This window comes from Heptranchias perlo, chromosome 2, assembly GCF_035084215.1.
Source record: "Heptranchias perlo isolate sHepPer1 chromosome 2, sHepPer1.hap1, whole genome shotgun sequence".
NCBI classification, from domain to species: domain Eukaryota; kingdom Metazoa; phylum Chordata; class Chondrichthyes; order Hexanchiformes; family Hexanchidae; genus Heptranchias; species Heptranchias perlo.
The window spans coordinates 48,086,149-48,100,989 of record NC_090326.1 but is presented as its reverse complement, the minus strand read 5'-3'; the positions used below and the strand labels follow the sequence as shown (position 1 = coordinate 48,100,989).

Below are 14,841 nucleotides of genomic sequence, written 5' to 3'. Positions count from 1 at the left end.
ATGGATTGCGGTTCCTTCACTGGTAGGACATTTCAACTCCTAAAGATTTATTTTTTTTTAAAAATAAATTCTACTAACCCGTCCCTCATTATTTTGGGGATGGTCTTATTTATGCCACCAGTTACCGTTTCACTGACCAGTAGAAATTAAACTTTTGTAATTTACCTTATCAAGCGCCCTCATAATTTTGAACATTGTATAAGATTTTCTTTTAATCCTCTCTGTTCTAATGAAAAGAACCACAATTTCTTTAGATTCTGCTCATAACTAAAGCTTCTCATTCCTGTATCATAATGAATATCCTTTGTGTCCCTCCATTATAAAGAAAAAAAAAATCGCAGTACCAAAGACGGACAAAAATAGGTTGCTTATAGCAAGTTGGAATGGCTTCACTTGATGCTCCATTCAGAAGGACAGGTTGGTGTCTGGGACCATAGCAAACCTATCCTCCTGCTTGGAGATCAGCCTCAACAACTAGTCTTTCACTGACTGATATGCTGGTTGGTAGTAAGTAGTTTGTATACTAGTACAGAGTTGACACTGAGGTTGGACACTGTTGGATATACTCTGGTTAAGTAGTTGAGAAGGGATCAGGGATTGGGGATTATGATGCAAAGTTTTTGGCAAGAGCTGAAAAGGATGGTTTTGGTATTGATTTTGGAGAAAGTTCGGGCTTATGTGGCTATGTCACTGCATGGTTGTGGTTGTTTCTTCGAGGGCAGTGGTGGAGAGGTAGAGCTGGGTGTCATCAATGTGCACATAGAAGATGATCTCATGTCTATGGATAATGTTGCCATGGGGCAGCATACAGACAAATAAGGGGACCAAGGAGGGAGCGCTTCTGAAGGAACCATAGGTAGCCAGGAGGGGATATTGTTCCCAGGAGATACGCTGGTTGAGAGTGGACCCCAAGCAAAGCCAGTACCTAGGAGGGGGATGGAGTGTTCAAAAGTATTTAATACAGAGGTCAAGGAAGATGAGGAAGGACAATGCACCACAGTTGCAGTCAGAAAGACTGTTGGCTACTTTGATCAGGGCAGTCTCAGTGCAGTGGGCAGGCGAAACCAAACTAAAGGTAACCAAAGAGACAGGTGGGAGCAGTAAATGTGAAACTCGGTAGCGTTGATACGTTCCAAGATTTTCAAGGAGAAAAGAGAAGTAAGTGATGAGACGGGAGGCAAGGTTGAGAAGTTACGGTGAGGTTTTGAGGAGGGAGTGATGACAGCGGTTTTGAACCAGTGCATGAGGGAAGAGTGCAATTGACAATGTCAACAGCAAAGACAGTTGCTTGGTCAGAGGTTGGGAGGGGAATAGATAGTGGGATATCATGGAGGAAATAATAAAATGGCATGTTTTACTTGTGGGAAAATATTGCGTTGTTCTGAACCTGTAGGTACCTCTTATTAAAAATTGGCCATTGCCGTCTTCTGTCTCTGAATAGCTGTTGTCTCGTACCTGAGTGGTGCACAGATAGTTTGCCATAAAAACTAATTTTAATAAAATTCTACAAGTATTCTCCGTTAAATACTCCAGTGTGATTGTTGCCCTCATAAAATTCTTTGGAATTTTTTAGTATCTCCCCAGGCTGGAGAGTCTAGAACTAGGGGTCTTGTCTCAGGATAAGGGGTCGGCCATTTAGGACTGCGATGAAGAAAAATGTCTTCACTCAAGAGGTTGTCAATCTTTGGAATTCTCTACTCCCAGAGGGCTGTGGATGCTCAGTTTTTGAGTATGTTCAAGACTCAGATCGATAGATTTTTGGACACTAAGGGAATCAAGGGATATGGAGATAGGGTGGGAAAGTGGGGTTGAGGTAGAAGATCAGCCATGATCTTAATGAATGGCAGAGCAGGCTCGAGGGGCTGTATGGCCTACTCCTGCTCCTATTATGATCCTATCTCATGTTGATCAATATTTGGGAAAAAGTTGTTTGCATTACCTTGTAGGATATTAAAATAAGCTACTATAAGCAAACTTCAATAACCTGGTTTAAAAATGGTCCAAAAATGAAGATTTTGCACCTGAATATGTCCTATCAAAATTATGTGGATATGCAGCTTTCAAACTTAGCTCACGCTATTGACACTAAATACGAATTCCATATTTAAAAGGGATTTTTCTTCTTTTGGGGAAGGAAATTGTGAAAATTGGTTTGGTTATTTCTCTATAGAATGGCCGTTGGTTATATGTACTACTTTTTATTTGGATGTTGTTTTTTTCAAAAGGAGCGTCTCTCCAGGAAAAATTATTCATTAGGGACTGAGAGTAACTACTATGAAAGAACTCCTCCCTCATCTTGTGAAGGGGCAGAAGCAATCGCTCAACGACCAGGTAATCTTTGATCTAATTTAACTTGCTGCATCGCACTCAAATTACACCATTCTGACCCATTAGTCAATCAAATCTTTACGTTCAGAATTGCTCAATATTTCCATTAACCACCTTCCAAAGGATTCAGCTATCTTTCCAGGGTCTGATTGTAAGTTTGCAGACCAACAGGAGGCCTAATGATCCTTATTTTCAAGTCAACCCTTGCCGCTGAGTAGGGTCACTAATGCTATCTAATGAACCCAGAGTGGTTATATATTTTTCACATCTAGATGTGCTGGGGTATTGGGCCCATGTTTGTCAAATGACATTTAACTTAGAAAAGTGTAGTGTCACGCACATGGGCAGGTCATATGCTAAATGTATATTCATCCTACAGGAAAAAGCATTAAATCCAGTTTTCTTTTTTCTCTTCTCTTCCTCTTTTTTTTTCTCTTTCCCCCCACCCCCACCCCCCCCCCCATCTCTCTCCCCTTTCTTCCCCGTCCCCTCCCCCTCCCTTCAGATATTTTGTAATTTTCCTTCTCATTAAACATTGTACTGAAAAATTTCTGCTTGCTGTGTAAGCAAGGTCTACTTTGTTGGACTGCCTCTCAAACAACAGAGCTATTCTGGTACTATGGCTCTTAACCATTGTGGTGACTGTGAGAATCATGTGATGTTCATATGAGCCTAGTGAACAAAGCTCTCAATGGGGCACTGAAATGTCTGAGACTAATTGAAGAAAACACTAAGATTTTATTTTATGTTAACATTGACTGGTATGTACACCAAGAAACCATGGTGTTCTGATTAGAGAAGAATTTGTTGTAAAACTTGCCTTCAAAAGGACTAGGTCAAAAGGCAAAACTGATGGATTAAGTGAATAAAATTGAAATACTCGCCACTGTAACTGTTTCCTTTTCCTATTTCATGTTTACTCGTTTAAAGGATGGAACAAGTTGTCTCTAGATCAGGTGTATTTACAGTTACATGATTGAACCATTGCATGTTTTTTTTTGGAAGTAGAAGTGCCTTTCAGGTATGAATGGCCCCTCAAAAAAAAAAACTGATCATAATGTTGGCAATAGTATTGAAATTTGCTTCTGCACCTCCAATTCATTGCAATGATGTTATGACAACTGATAGACAAATGTAGTCTATAACCCAGAGGGAAGTATTGGAGCATTTTTAAAAAAGTTTTTGTCTAATTTGGAGGTTTCCTCTTCAGTCTTGTGTACCATCTTTTCTTGGCTTGATCCTGTGCTCTGGGACTCTGTCAAGTTGAGCTGTTTTCTAGTGTAGCAGAGAACTGAGACTAAAGTTGAAATCATAGACTTTTTTGGTTGGAGACAAAATTCTCGTGTTCAGATCAGCTTCAGTTTTTTAGGGTTCCATTTACACTTCTCTTAACATCGATGCAACTAATTTCAGCTTCACAGAGATGCTAAACTTGAGTTGGAAATGTGCAGTCAGGTCCTAACCTGACCGAAGCTGAGTGAGACTTTCTATAGGGGTTAGTGTCATGCCACTTCAGTTTGACACTGCTTGGGTGTAAATCCATTGTGGTGTCACATGTGGTTTATAAACCACTTTGTGGTTCTGTTGGTTTGCAACCCTTAGCTGGAATGTAATTGCACCATTAAAGCTTGAAGATTACAGAATTGCTTTAAATCATTTGTTGTAGCTTTACTGAACAACAAATCCACAAATACAGGGTTTCCCAATGAGTCACCAAAGTAGTCAAGAATGACGTACAAGCTGACTACATGTTCATTTAATTGGGTTCTAATGGACGGAAGTTATTTCCAACTAATCATTGACCCTTTATTTTGTAACTTAGGATTTCTGTTCTGCTTTTTTCAGGAGTACAGATTGAAAATATTTCCTTCAAAACTTTGTCAAAAAAGAGATCGGACAACTACTGGGAGTACACATTTGATGTAAGTAATAAATGATCTTTAAGTTGCCCTATTAACAAAAAGGAAAAAAAACAGCACTTGCTGGAAATCTGAAACAAAAGCTGAAAATGCTAGGAACATTCAGGTCAGGCAGTATTTGCGGTGAGAACAGAGGAGTTAATATTTCAACATTAGTTGAATAGAAATAGCCACCTGATTCAGGAGCTTAGTTCTGCCTTCACAAAGGAGGACACAAACAACCTGCCAGAAATGTTAGGGAACTATAAGGGTCTAGTGAGAGGGAGGAACTGAAGGAAACCTGTATTACTAAAAAAATAGTGCTAGGGAAATTAATGGGGCTAAAGACTGACAAATCCCCAGGGCCTGATAATCTACATCCCAGAGTACTAAAGGAAGTGGCCCTGGGAATAGTGGATGCATTGGTGATCATCTTCCAAACTTCTATAAACTCTGGAACAGTTCCTACAGATTGGAGGTTGGCAAATGTAACCCCACTATTTAAAAAAGGAGGGAGAGAAAAAACAGGGAATTACAGACCAGTTAGCCTGATATCAGTAGTGGGGAAAATACTAGAGTCTATTATAAAGCATGTGATAACAGAACACTTGGAAGGCATTAATGGGATTGGACAAAGTCAGCATGGGTTTATGAAAGGGAAATCATGCTTAACAAATCTACTGGAGTTTTTTGAGGATGTAACGAGTAGAATAGAAAGGGGAGAACCAGTGGATGTGGTGTATTTGGATTTTCAGAAGGCTTTTGATAAGGTCCCACACAAGAGGTTAGTGTGCAAAATTAAAGCACATGGGATTGGGGGGAATATACTGGCATGGATTGAGAATTGGTTGACAGACAGGAAACAGAGAGTAGGAATAAATGGGTCTTTTTCCGGGTGGCAGGCAGTGACTACCGCAGGGATCAGTGCTTGGGCCCCAGCTACTCACAATATATGTCAATGATTTGGATGAGGGAACTAAATGTAACATTTCCAAGTTTGCAGGCAACACAAAGCTGGGGTGGAATGTGATCTGTGAGGAGGATGCAAAGAGGCTCCAATGTAATTTAGGCAAGTTGGGTGAGTGGGCAAGAACATGGCAGATGCAGTATAATGTGGATAAATGTGAGGTTATCCACTTTGGTTGTAAAAACAGAGACAGATTATTATCTGAATGGATTGGAAAAAGGGGATGTGCAATGAGACCTGGGTGTCCTTGTACACCAGTCACTGAAAGCAAGCATTCAGGTGCAGCAAGCAGTTAGGAAGGCGAATGGTATGTTGGCCTTCATTGCGAGAGGATTTTTTAAAAATTTGTTCGTGGGATGTGGGAGTCGCTGGCGAGGCCGGCATTTATTGCCCATCCCTAATTGCCCTTGAATTGGTGGTGGTGAGCCGCCTTCTTGAACAGCTGCAGTCCGTGTGGTTCTCCCACAGTGCTGTTAGGAAGGGAGTTCCAGCATTTTGACCCAGCGACGATGAAGGAACGGCGATATATTTCCAAGTCAGGATGGTGTGTGACTTGGAGGGGAACGTGCAGGTGGTGTTGTTCCCATGTATCCGCTGCTCTTGTCCTTCTAGGAGGTAGAGGTCGCGCGTTTGGGAGCTGCTGTCGAAGAAGCCTTGGCGAGTTGCTTCAGTGCATCCTATGGATGGTACACACTGCAGCCACAGTGCGCAGGTGGTGAAGGGAGTGAATGTTTAGGGTGGTGGATGAGGTGCCAATCAAGCGGGCTGCTTTGTCCTGGATGGTGTCGAGCTTCTTGAGAGTTGTTGGAGCTGCACTCATCCAGGCAAGTGGAGAGTATTCCATCACACTCCTGACTTGTGCCTTTATAGATGGTGGAAAGGCTTTGGTGAGTCACTCGCCGCAGAATACCCAGCCTTTGAACTGCTTTTGTAGCCACAGTATTTATATGGCTGGTCCAGTTAAGTTTCTGGTCAATGGTGACCCCCAGGATGTTGATGGTGGGGGATTTGGCGATGGTAATGCTGTTGAATGTCATGGGGAGGTGGTTAGACACTCTCTTGTTGGAGATGGTCATTGCCTGGCACTTGTCTGGCATGAATGTTACTTGCCACTTATGAGCCGAAGCCTGGATGTTGTCCAGGTCTTGCTGCATGCGGGCTCGGACTGCTTCGTTATTTGAGGGGTTGCGAATGGAACTGAACCCTGTGCAATCATCAGCAAACCTCCCCATTTCTGACCTTATGATGGAGGGAAGGTCATTGATGAAGCAGCTGAAGATGGTTGGGCCTAGGACACTGTCCAGGACACTGTACAGGAGCAGGGATGTCTTGCTGCAGTTGTACAGGGCCTTGGTGAGACCACATCTGGAGTATTGTGTGCCGTTTTGGTCTCCTTATCTGAGGAAGGATGTCCTTGCCATGGAGGGAGTGCAACGAAGGTTTACCAGACTGATTCCTGGGATGGCAGGGCTGACTTATGAGGAGAGATTGGGTCGACTAGGCCTATATTCACTATAGAGTTTAGAAGAATGAGAGGTGATCTCATCGAAACATATAAAATTCTAACAGGACTAGACAGACTAGATGCAGGGAGGATGTTCCCGATGGCTGGGAAGTCCATAACCAGGGGTCACAGTCTCAGGATACGGGGTATGCCATTTAGAACAGATGAGGAGAAATTTCTTCACTGAGGGTGGTGAACCTGTGAAATTCTCTACCACAGAAGCCAGTGGAGGCCAAGTCATTAGATGTATTCAAGAAGGAGATGGATATATTTCTTAAGGCTAAAGGGATCATGGGATATGGGGGAAAAAGCGTGAACAGGGTACTGAGTTAGACGATCAGCCATGATCATTTTGAATGGTGGAGCAGGACCGAATGGCCTACTCTTGCTCCTATTTTCTATGTTTCTTATTGCTGTCCAAGGTCGTAGTTAGATAAGGATGATTTATTTGGCTTCCATATTGGTAGCTGCATTGAATGATAGCCTTATTAATATCATCTTTAACTCCATATGATTAAGCTCAATAAGATTGTTATATTCACCATTACTCTTTGTAGTAGCATTAGAAACGCTTTGCTTTGCTATATGGGAAGATCCAGTATCCAAGGCTTTTGAAAAACGGCAGTGGTGCATAAAATTAGTATGCTTCCAATGGTTTTTCTGACTTAGTATACTTGTGTATCATTGCCTGTAATGAAGGAATAATTTCAAGATAAAAATGTTATCATATGATCCATTGTTCATGTAAAAGAGAATATAATAGATATGGCCATGATGCTTAGAGCTGGATGTAGTATACTGATGATTCAGTCGTGTTTTTAGTGCTAAAGGAATTTGAACTATCCAATAATTCAAATTAAATAACATAAGTGACACAGCAGAGGGGGAATTTAGTGCTTACAAAATATTTAATTGTGACTTGTTTGGAGACTGTATATGTTTACCATGATTCTGCTAGAATTTTCAGATTGAGAGCTCTTGTGGAAGCAGTACTCCATACTTGCACCTCTTTTTAAAAACTTGAAATGTATAATTAGAGAGGGGATCTGGACCTAACAGATGCAATTAAACTAGCCTTTAAAGTACATAAAGACATGGATTAAAAGGCAGAAGATGATCACAATATTTGACTTTGACAAGACTAGTGCACATATTTAACTACCAAGTTTGTTTTAATCTGAAAGATGAATTAGATCACTCGGCAGTTATGGATGAAAAAGGCGCTTTATTTCACCCACCCGAAAAGATCAGCCGTGCTCAGTGGTAGCACGCTCATTTCTGTGTTAGAAGGTTGTGGGTTCAAGCCCCAGAGACTTGAGCCCATAACCTTGGCTGACACATCACCGTATTCCCTCAGTACTGCATTGCTGTCTTTCGGATGAGACTTAAAAGATCCCATGGCACTATTTGAAGAAGAGCAGGGAAGTTCTCCCGGTGTTCTGGTCAATATTTATTCCTTGACCAAGATCACTAAAACAGATTATATGATCATTATTTCATAGCTGTTTGTGAGACCTTGCTCTGTGCAAATTGGCTGCCGTATTTCCCTTGATTACAACAGTAACTACACTTCAAAAGTATTTAAATGGCTGTAAAGTGCTTTGAAATGCCCTGAGGTGGTGAAAGGGGCTCTATTCGCAAGTTCTTTTGTTCTTAAAGTTCCCCTTTTCAGCATCCAAAGGTTAAGATTGCAAGGTTTTTGCCTTCTACTCTTCTTGTAAATCGATTCTATACATTGTTCACTCTTTACATAAAAAAGAATTTCCTGGTGTCAGTCCTAAATTTACCTTTTTACTGGTCTGATTCTGTGTTCCCTTATCTTACTCTTGCTATTTAACTTAATAGTCTGGATTTACCTTTTACATTCACTTTCCTCACAACTCAGACACTAGGGATCAGCCCTGTGACTCTTGTCTGCACTGCTACCAGTGCTTAAATGTCCTCCTTGTGTGTCAGCGACCAGAACTGAACACTGTACTTGAGATGCAGTCTGTACATTTTGGTCACAACTTCTTCTGACTTGTATTCTACTGTTTTGACTATGTAGTTTAACATTATATTAGCTTCGTTTACTGCTCTACATTGGTTGGACATGTTGAGTGTCAAGTCCACTACGACTCCTAGATCTCTTTCAGCTTCATCCGTGGCTACTTCAACACTATTTGTGGAGTACATGTGTTGCTTATTTTTCGTTCCTACATGCAGTATTTTACAGTCATCTGCATTAAATTTCATCTGCCATTTTACTGCCCACTTATATATTTTATCCAAATCATTCTGTAACTTCTGAGCTGGTTCCACTGCCTCTTCTCATTTGGCATTGCCTGAAAATTTGACCACTTTGCATTTGAGTTTCTGAATCCAGGTCATTTAGTGAATTAGGAACAGCAGTGGTCCCAACATTGAGCCCTGGGCACCCTGTTCATTTTCTCTCTTTCTCTCTTTCTTCCACCCCCACCCCCCATTATGCTGACATAACTCCTAATGGTAGGCGATTCAGTAACAGGAACCTACAAAACAGACTTGCTGTTGTAAAAAGGCAAACAGAATTTTGGTTTCATATGTTCAGGCATTGGAGATGATGTTGAATGTTAATGTTGTACAAGACCTGTTTCCTGGGATATAGTTATGAACAGAGCCTTGGGGCTTTTTCCTGTAGAGCTGAAAAGGATTAAGGATGGACCTGGTGGATGTCTTCGAGCTAATGATTAATTATAGTAAGTTAAATAGTGATAAATTGTCAGAAAGCACTAACGAGGGCACAAATCTAAGACAATTACAAAGAGTTAAAGGGGAGGTTAGGAAAAAATTCTTTACACAATGGATGGTTAAATGTGGAAGTCTCTACCACAATATGTTGTTGAAGCTGAGTCATAAATTCGTTAGTTGTTTGAAGAGGAATATTAAAGGGTAAGGGGAACAAGGGACTGAGATTAGTTAGATGAGTTACTTTTGTTGGGGGGGGGGGGAATATTGATGCCTGTTTCTGTGCAATAATCTATGATTTTTGTATTGTATTTGTACCCTTATTCACAACACTTCTAAAAATGTTTTTAAGGTCAAGCGGACTGACCTCTCCATGTGTATTGTGAGAAAAACCCACCAGGAGCTACAGGAGTTTTTAACTAAAGTAAGTTTTTATTGATTAAAATTTCAAATTTGTAGGGAGATGGGGCAAGAAGAATTGAAGAAATAAGATACACGGACAACTGCCCACTGTTCATAAAGTATCATGTTCTTATTGTTCACATCATAAATTTTAACTTGCATAAAATTGGAAGAATTAATGCGTGGTAACATTTTAATTTCTGTCCTGCTAGATATTTGAATATGTGAGGAGTTTCTGTTGTGTAGTAATGCTTGACCAACATTACTCAATGATTCTGGATTTTCATTAAATTTTACAAAACCTCTGCTCATCTAGCCTCTTAGTTCTTTGGGTACTAGGTGAGCTAGATTAAAATCCATCTCTACATTTAAGTTCCTAGTTCAAGGTGATTCCCTAGAAGGGGGAAAGGGCAGTAATTTTGAATTGAGGCAGTTCTTCTATTCTTGATAATGACAGCTCCCTGCTGTTTGAGGATTGACATTACTTTACTGCAGCAGTAGGTGACCTGGTATAAGAGCACAGGCTCCTTGTCACCAAGCTGGGTTGAGAATTTCTGTCTCTTCCAGACATGAGAACTAATATACTGCTGATGTCCTTTTGATTATGAAGAGCTGTTTGGTGAGCAAATTAAAGAATTGGAGAACTATGAGCAGGATCAGTACACCTTCATTAATATCCCTTGTATGGCTCATATTGAATTCCTGTGGACATGGTGGCCCATCTGCAGGCCAACACAGAGCAAATAACTCTTTGATCCTTTCTGGGACTGTAACACAGTCCAGGGTTCCCGAAGATAGAGCCCTACAAGGTTGGAGACTCTTGGCAGTTAATAGCTAAATATAAAATTAAACCTTTTTATGACTCAAGCATCTGAAGTGCTTGATCAGGGAAGCCATCAAAAGGTTTCATTGTACATTGAGTTTCACAGGAATTGTGCATTCAGATCACCTATGGAGCCTTGATCAGAAATCCATTCTGATAGAGATAAAAAGATGCTGAGCTTCATTATCTAGATTAATGGTTCTAGTTAATTGGGAATGGAGCAGATTCTATTCTTGTTACTTTGTAGTCGCCAGCAAATTGCGTAAGGAGGAGGAGATAAACAGAGAGGGAGGTTCTTCCCTATCCTTGACCTCTGGCAATTAAATGGACGTCTGAAAAGTTCAAGGGTTGTGCTTTGTGTGATGAACGATGTGTACTTCCACATTGCCATTTGGCTTTGTCACAGAATATTTGAAGTTCACCGTTCCCCATAAAAGTTATGAATACCAGGTCCTTTTCCATGGCCTTTTGGCCTCCCAGGTGTTCACAAAATGTCTTTCCATTGTTAGAATGTATTGGTGTTTGTAGCACATGCACATCTATTAGTGTCTAAGGGCCACTATCACAGCATTAGAAAGAGGGGATATCAGTAAGGCTGAGCAGGCAGTAAAAATGCTATGGGTACAATTGAGGAATAAAAAAGGATGCAAGCCTTTGGTGGGAGTCATTTATAGACTACCAGATAGCAGCAATAAAGTTGCAGGATACATAAACGTGATTAGAGAAGTTTGTTGCAAAAACGGAGTAGTTATAATGGGAGACTTCAATTTTCACATAGACTGGGGAAAGCAGAACAGCTCGAGTCATAAAGACAGCAAATTTCTTGTGTTCGGGACAGTTTTCTGGAACAAAATCTTCTTGAACCAACAGGAAAACAGGCGATCTTAGATTAAGTAATGAGCCTGAATTAGTCAATCTAATGGCAAGGGAACACCTAGCTAACAGTGACCATAATCAGCCATGATCTTATTAAATGGCGGAGCAGGCTCGAAGGGCCGATTGGCCTACTCCTGCTCCTATTTCTTATGTTCTTATAATATAATAGAATTTGATATTAGATTTGGGGGTGTGTAGGGGGGGGGAGGGTAAGTCATGAACCAAGATTTTAAATTTAGGTAAGGCTGACTTTGGAGGGATGAGGCAGGAATTGACCACAACAGACTGGGCGGAACTATTAACAGATAAAATTACGGATGAACATTGGGAGGTGTTCAAAAAAGTATTTGGTAGAATACAAGCCCTGAACATACCCCTAAAGAGCAAGAACTCTATTTGTCTAATTAAACAACCTCAGTTAACAAGGCAAGTGTGAGATAGTATAAAACTAAAAGAAAAGGCTTGTAAAAGGCAGAGGTTTTTACAAATATATTAAGAGAAACAGGGTGGCTAAGAGCAATGTAGGCCCCTTAATGACAAGCAGGTGATACTGTAATTGGAAATCAGGAAATGACAGACTTACTAAATAGCTACTTTGTATCAGTCTTCAGTAGAATATGAGGATAAAATATCAGAAACAAAGAAAACTAAAAATAAATCAAGGAGGAACTAACTTGATTCAATACAAACTTTAGTTCCTTTTTTTTAAATGAGATTGTAGATAGACAAATCTCCAGGACCTGATGGTTTCCACTCCAGGATATTAAGAGGTAGGTGAGGAAATTGTTGATGCGGTAAGGCATGATCTTCCAAGACCCACTCGATTCAGGAATTGTCCCCTTGGATTGGAAAATTGACATGTCACTCCACTGTTTAAGAAGCGTAAGTGAGATGCACTAGGAAACTATAGGCCTATTAGTCTAATGTCAGTTGTGGGGAAGTTACTAGAATCTATTAGGGAGAGTGACTGAGCATTTGGATGAAAATGAGCTGATCAGAGAGAGCCAGCATGGATTTGTAACGGGCAAGTCATGTCTAACGAACCTAGTTGAATTTTTTGAGGTAACTAACGTGGTAGATAAGGGAGTGTCTATGGATGTTATTTATATGGACTTCCAGATGGCATTCAATAAGATTCCACAAGAGATTGTTAATAAAAATGAGAACGCATGGAATTGGAGGCAATCTATTGGCTTGGATAGGGAATTGGTTCGGAGGTAGAAGGCAGAGCGTAGGGATAATGGGTGTGCTCAAATTGGCAGAATGTGACTAGCGGTGTCACCTAGGGATCTACTGGGGTTGCGGCTTTTCACTACATTTTAGAAATGACGTGGATGAAGGAATAGAGAGCCGTATATCTAAGTTTGCTGATGACACTAAGTTAGGTGGCACACTAAATAATGTAGATGGGAGCAGAAAGTTGCAGAGGGACATTGATTGATTAAATGAATGGCAAAACTGTGGCAGACTGAGTTCAGTGTGGGAAAGTGTGAGGTCATCCACTTTGGACATAAAGATAGATCAGAGTATTTTCTAATTGGTGAGAAACTAGGAACTGTGGATGAGCAGAGATTTAGGAGTCCAAGTACAGAAATCACTAAAAGCTAGTGAGAGGTACAAAAAAAATAATTTAAAAGGCTAATAGAATGTTGGCCTTTATCTCGAGGGGTGGAAGTTTGTTACAGCTATACAGAGCTCTGGTTAGACCCCCATCATGAGAACTGCATTCAGTTCTGGGCACCACACCTCAGGAAGGATATATTAGCTGAGCAGATTCACCAGAATGATACTCTGGCTAAAAGGATTAAATTATGAAGACAGTTTACACAGACTAGGCTTGTAGTCCCTTGAATACAGAAGATTAAGGGGTGATCTGATTGAAGTGTTAAAGATGATTAAAGGATTTGATAGGGTAGATGGAGAGAGACTATTTCCTCTGATGGGGGAGGATGTAACCTTAAAATTAGAGCTAGGCCGTTCAGGGGTGATGTCAGAAAGCACTTCACACAAATGGTAGTGGAAATCTGGAACACTTTTTTTTCCCTGTCCCCCACCCCTTAAAAAAAAAAGCTGTTGAGGCTAGGTCAATTGAAAATTTCAAAACTGAGATTGATAGATTTTTTTTTTTTGTTAGGCTAGGGTATTCAGATACAGATCAGCCACGATCTGCTGGAACGGTGGAAGAGACTCGCAGGACTGAATGGCCTAGTCCTATTCCTATGTTCCCAATTGGATTGTCAAAAGTTTCTCATGTCTGCCTAAACAGCTGTGCCAGTGGATCGAATCTCGCCACCTTTCAAGGATTATGGTTTATTCTCAATTTTCATAAGTTCCTGCTCACAGTTCTCCAGTTCTTCAACTTACTCCCCAAACAGCTCTTTACAATTAAAAGGAAGACTATATATTAGTCCTCATCTCTGGAAGAGACACAAATTCTCAACTAAGCATAGTAACGAGAAGCTTGTGCTCTTATAGTTGGAGCCAAAGCAGAACTAATATTCATTGATGCTTAGAAGAGTCTTGTGCCATTCGGTTGTTTGCCATGCTTTGGAGTGTGGGATCCTTCCTTTTTTGGAGGTGGAAGAAACTGGATCTTGGCCAGATCCTAACTCTGTATTCATTCTAATGGTGGCAGATGCCCAGATCTGAGAGTCTGAGATGTAACAGGTCAATGATTCAGGCATTGGTTCACTGAATAGCCTCGCTTAATTGATAGTCCTTGCGTGCCACCCTGAATTCCTAGTTAAAGTGGTTTTATACTATACTAATAGGAGGTTTACTTTTTATCCTCCCCATAACTGGTTAGATTTCACTACATTTGATGCTAGTAGTGTATTTAAAAAAAAAAATTAGGTTCATTGTACAAAACTTTTGTTGTCAGCAATCCACCTTTTATATTGTAATTAAAAATGAGCTAAATAGATTTTAGAATGTAGTCCTCACTGTTTATCACAGGATGTGGAGATGCCGGTGATGGACTGGGGTTGACAATTGTAAACAATTTTATAATACCAAGTTATAGTCCAACAATTTTATTTGAAATTCACAAGCTTTCGGAGGCTTCCTCCTTCCTCAGGTGAATGTTGTGGAAATTCCACAACATTCACCTGAGGAAGGAGGAAGCCTCCGAAAGCTTGTGAATTTCAAATAAAATTGTTGGACTATAACTTAAATTGTAAACAATTTTACAACACCATCACGGGAAGTAGAGAAACACTATAATTATTCAAAGGGCACTCTGCTGGTTATGTTTGATGTCTTGAACAAGGTTCAGAAAATTATTCATTACATAATATCTGACTTAGCTTGGCATAGCAAACTCACTTGATCAAGTGGG

At 40.5% G+C, this 14,841-nt stretch overlaps 1 protein-coding gene across 4 annotated transcripts in view; it reads left to right on the top strand.

The window, feature by feature from the left end:
* The window catches only part of LOC137338866 (zinc finger CCHC domain-containing protein 2-like), a 77,074-nt gene that overhangs the window by 17,661 nt on the left and 44,572 nt on the right, over positions 1-14,841 (top strand). For all 4 annotated transcript variants that reach the window (XM_068001853.1, XM_068001852.1, XM_068001854.1 and 1 more), the window contains exons 2-4: positions 2,226-2,331; positions 4,174-4,250; positions 9,756-9,827. In XM_068001853.1, coding sequence (XP_067857954.1) covers positions 2,226-2,331; positions 4,174-4,250; positions 9,756-9,827 — 255 coding nt within the window. The remainder of the gene's footprint in view (positions 1-2,225; positions 2,332-4,173; positions 4,251-9,755; positions 9,828-14,841) is intronic.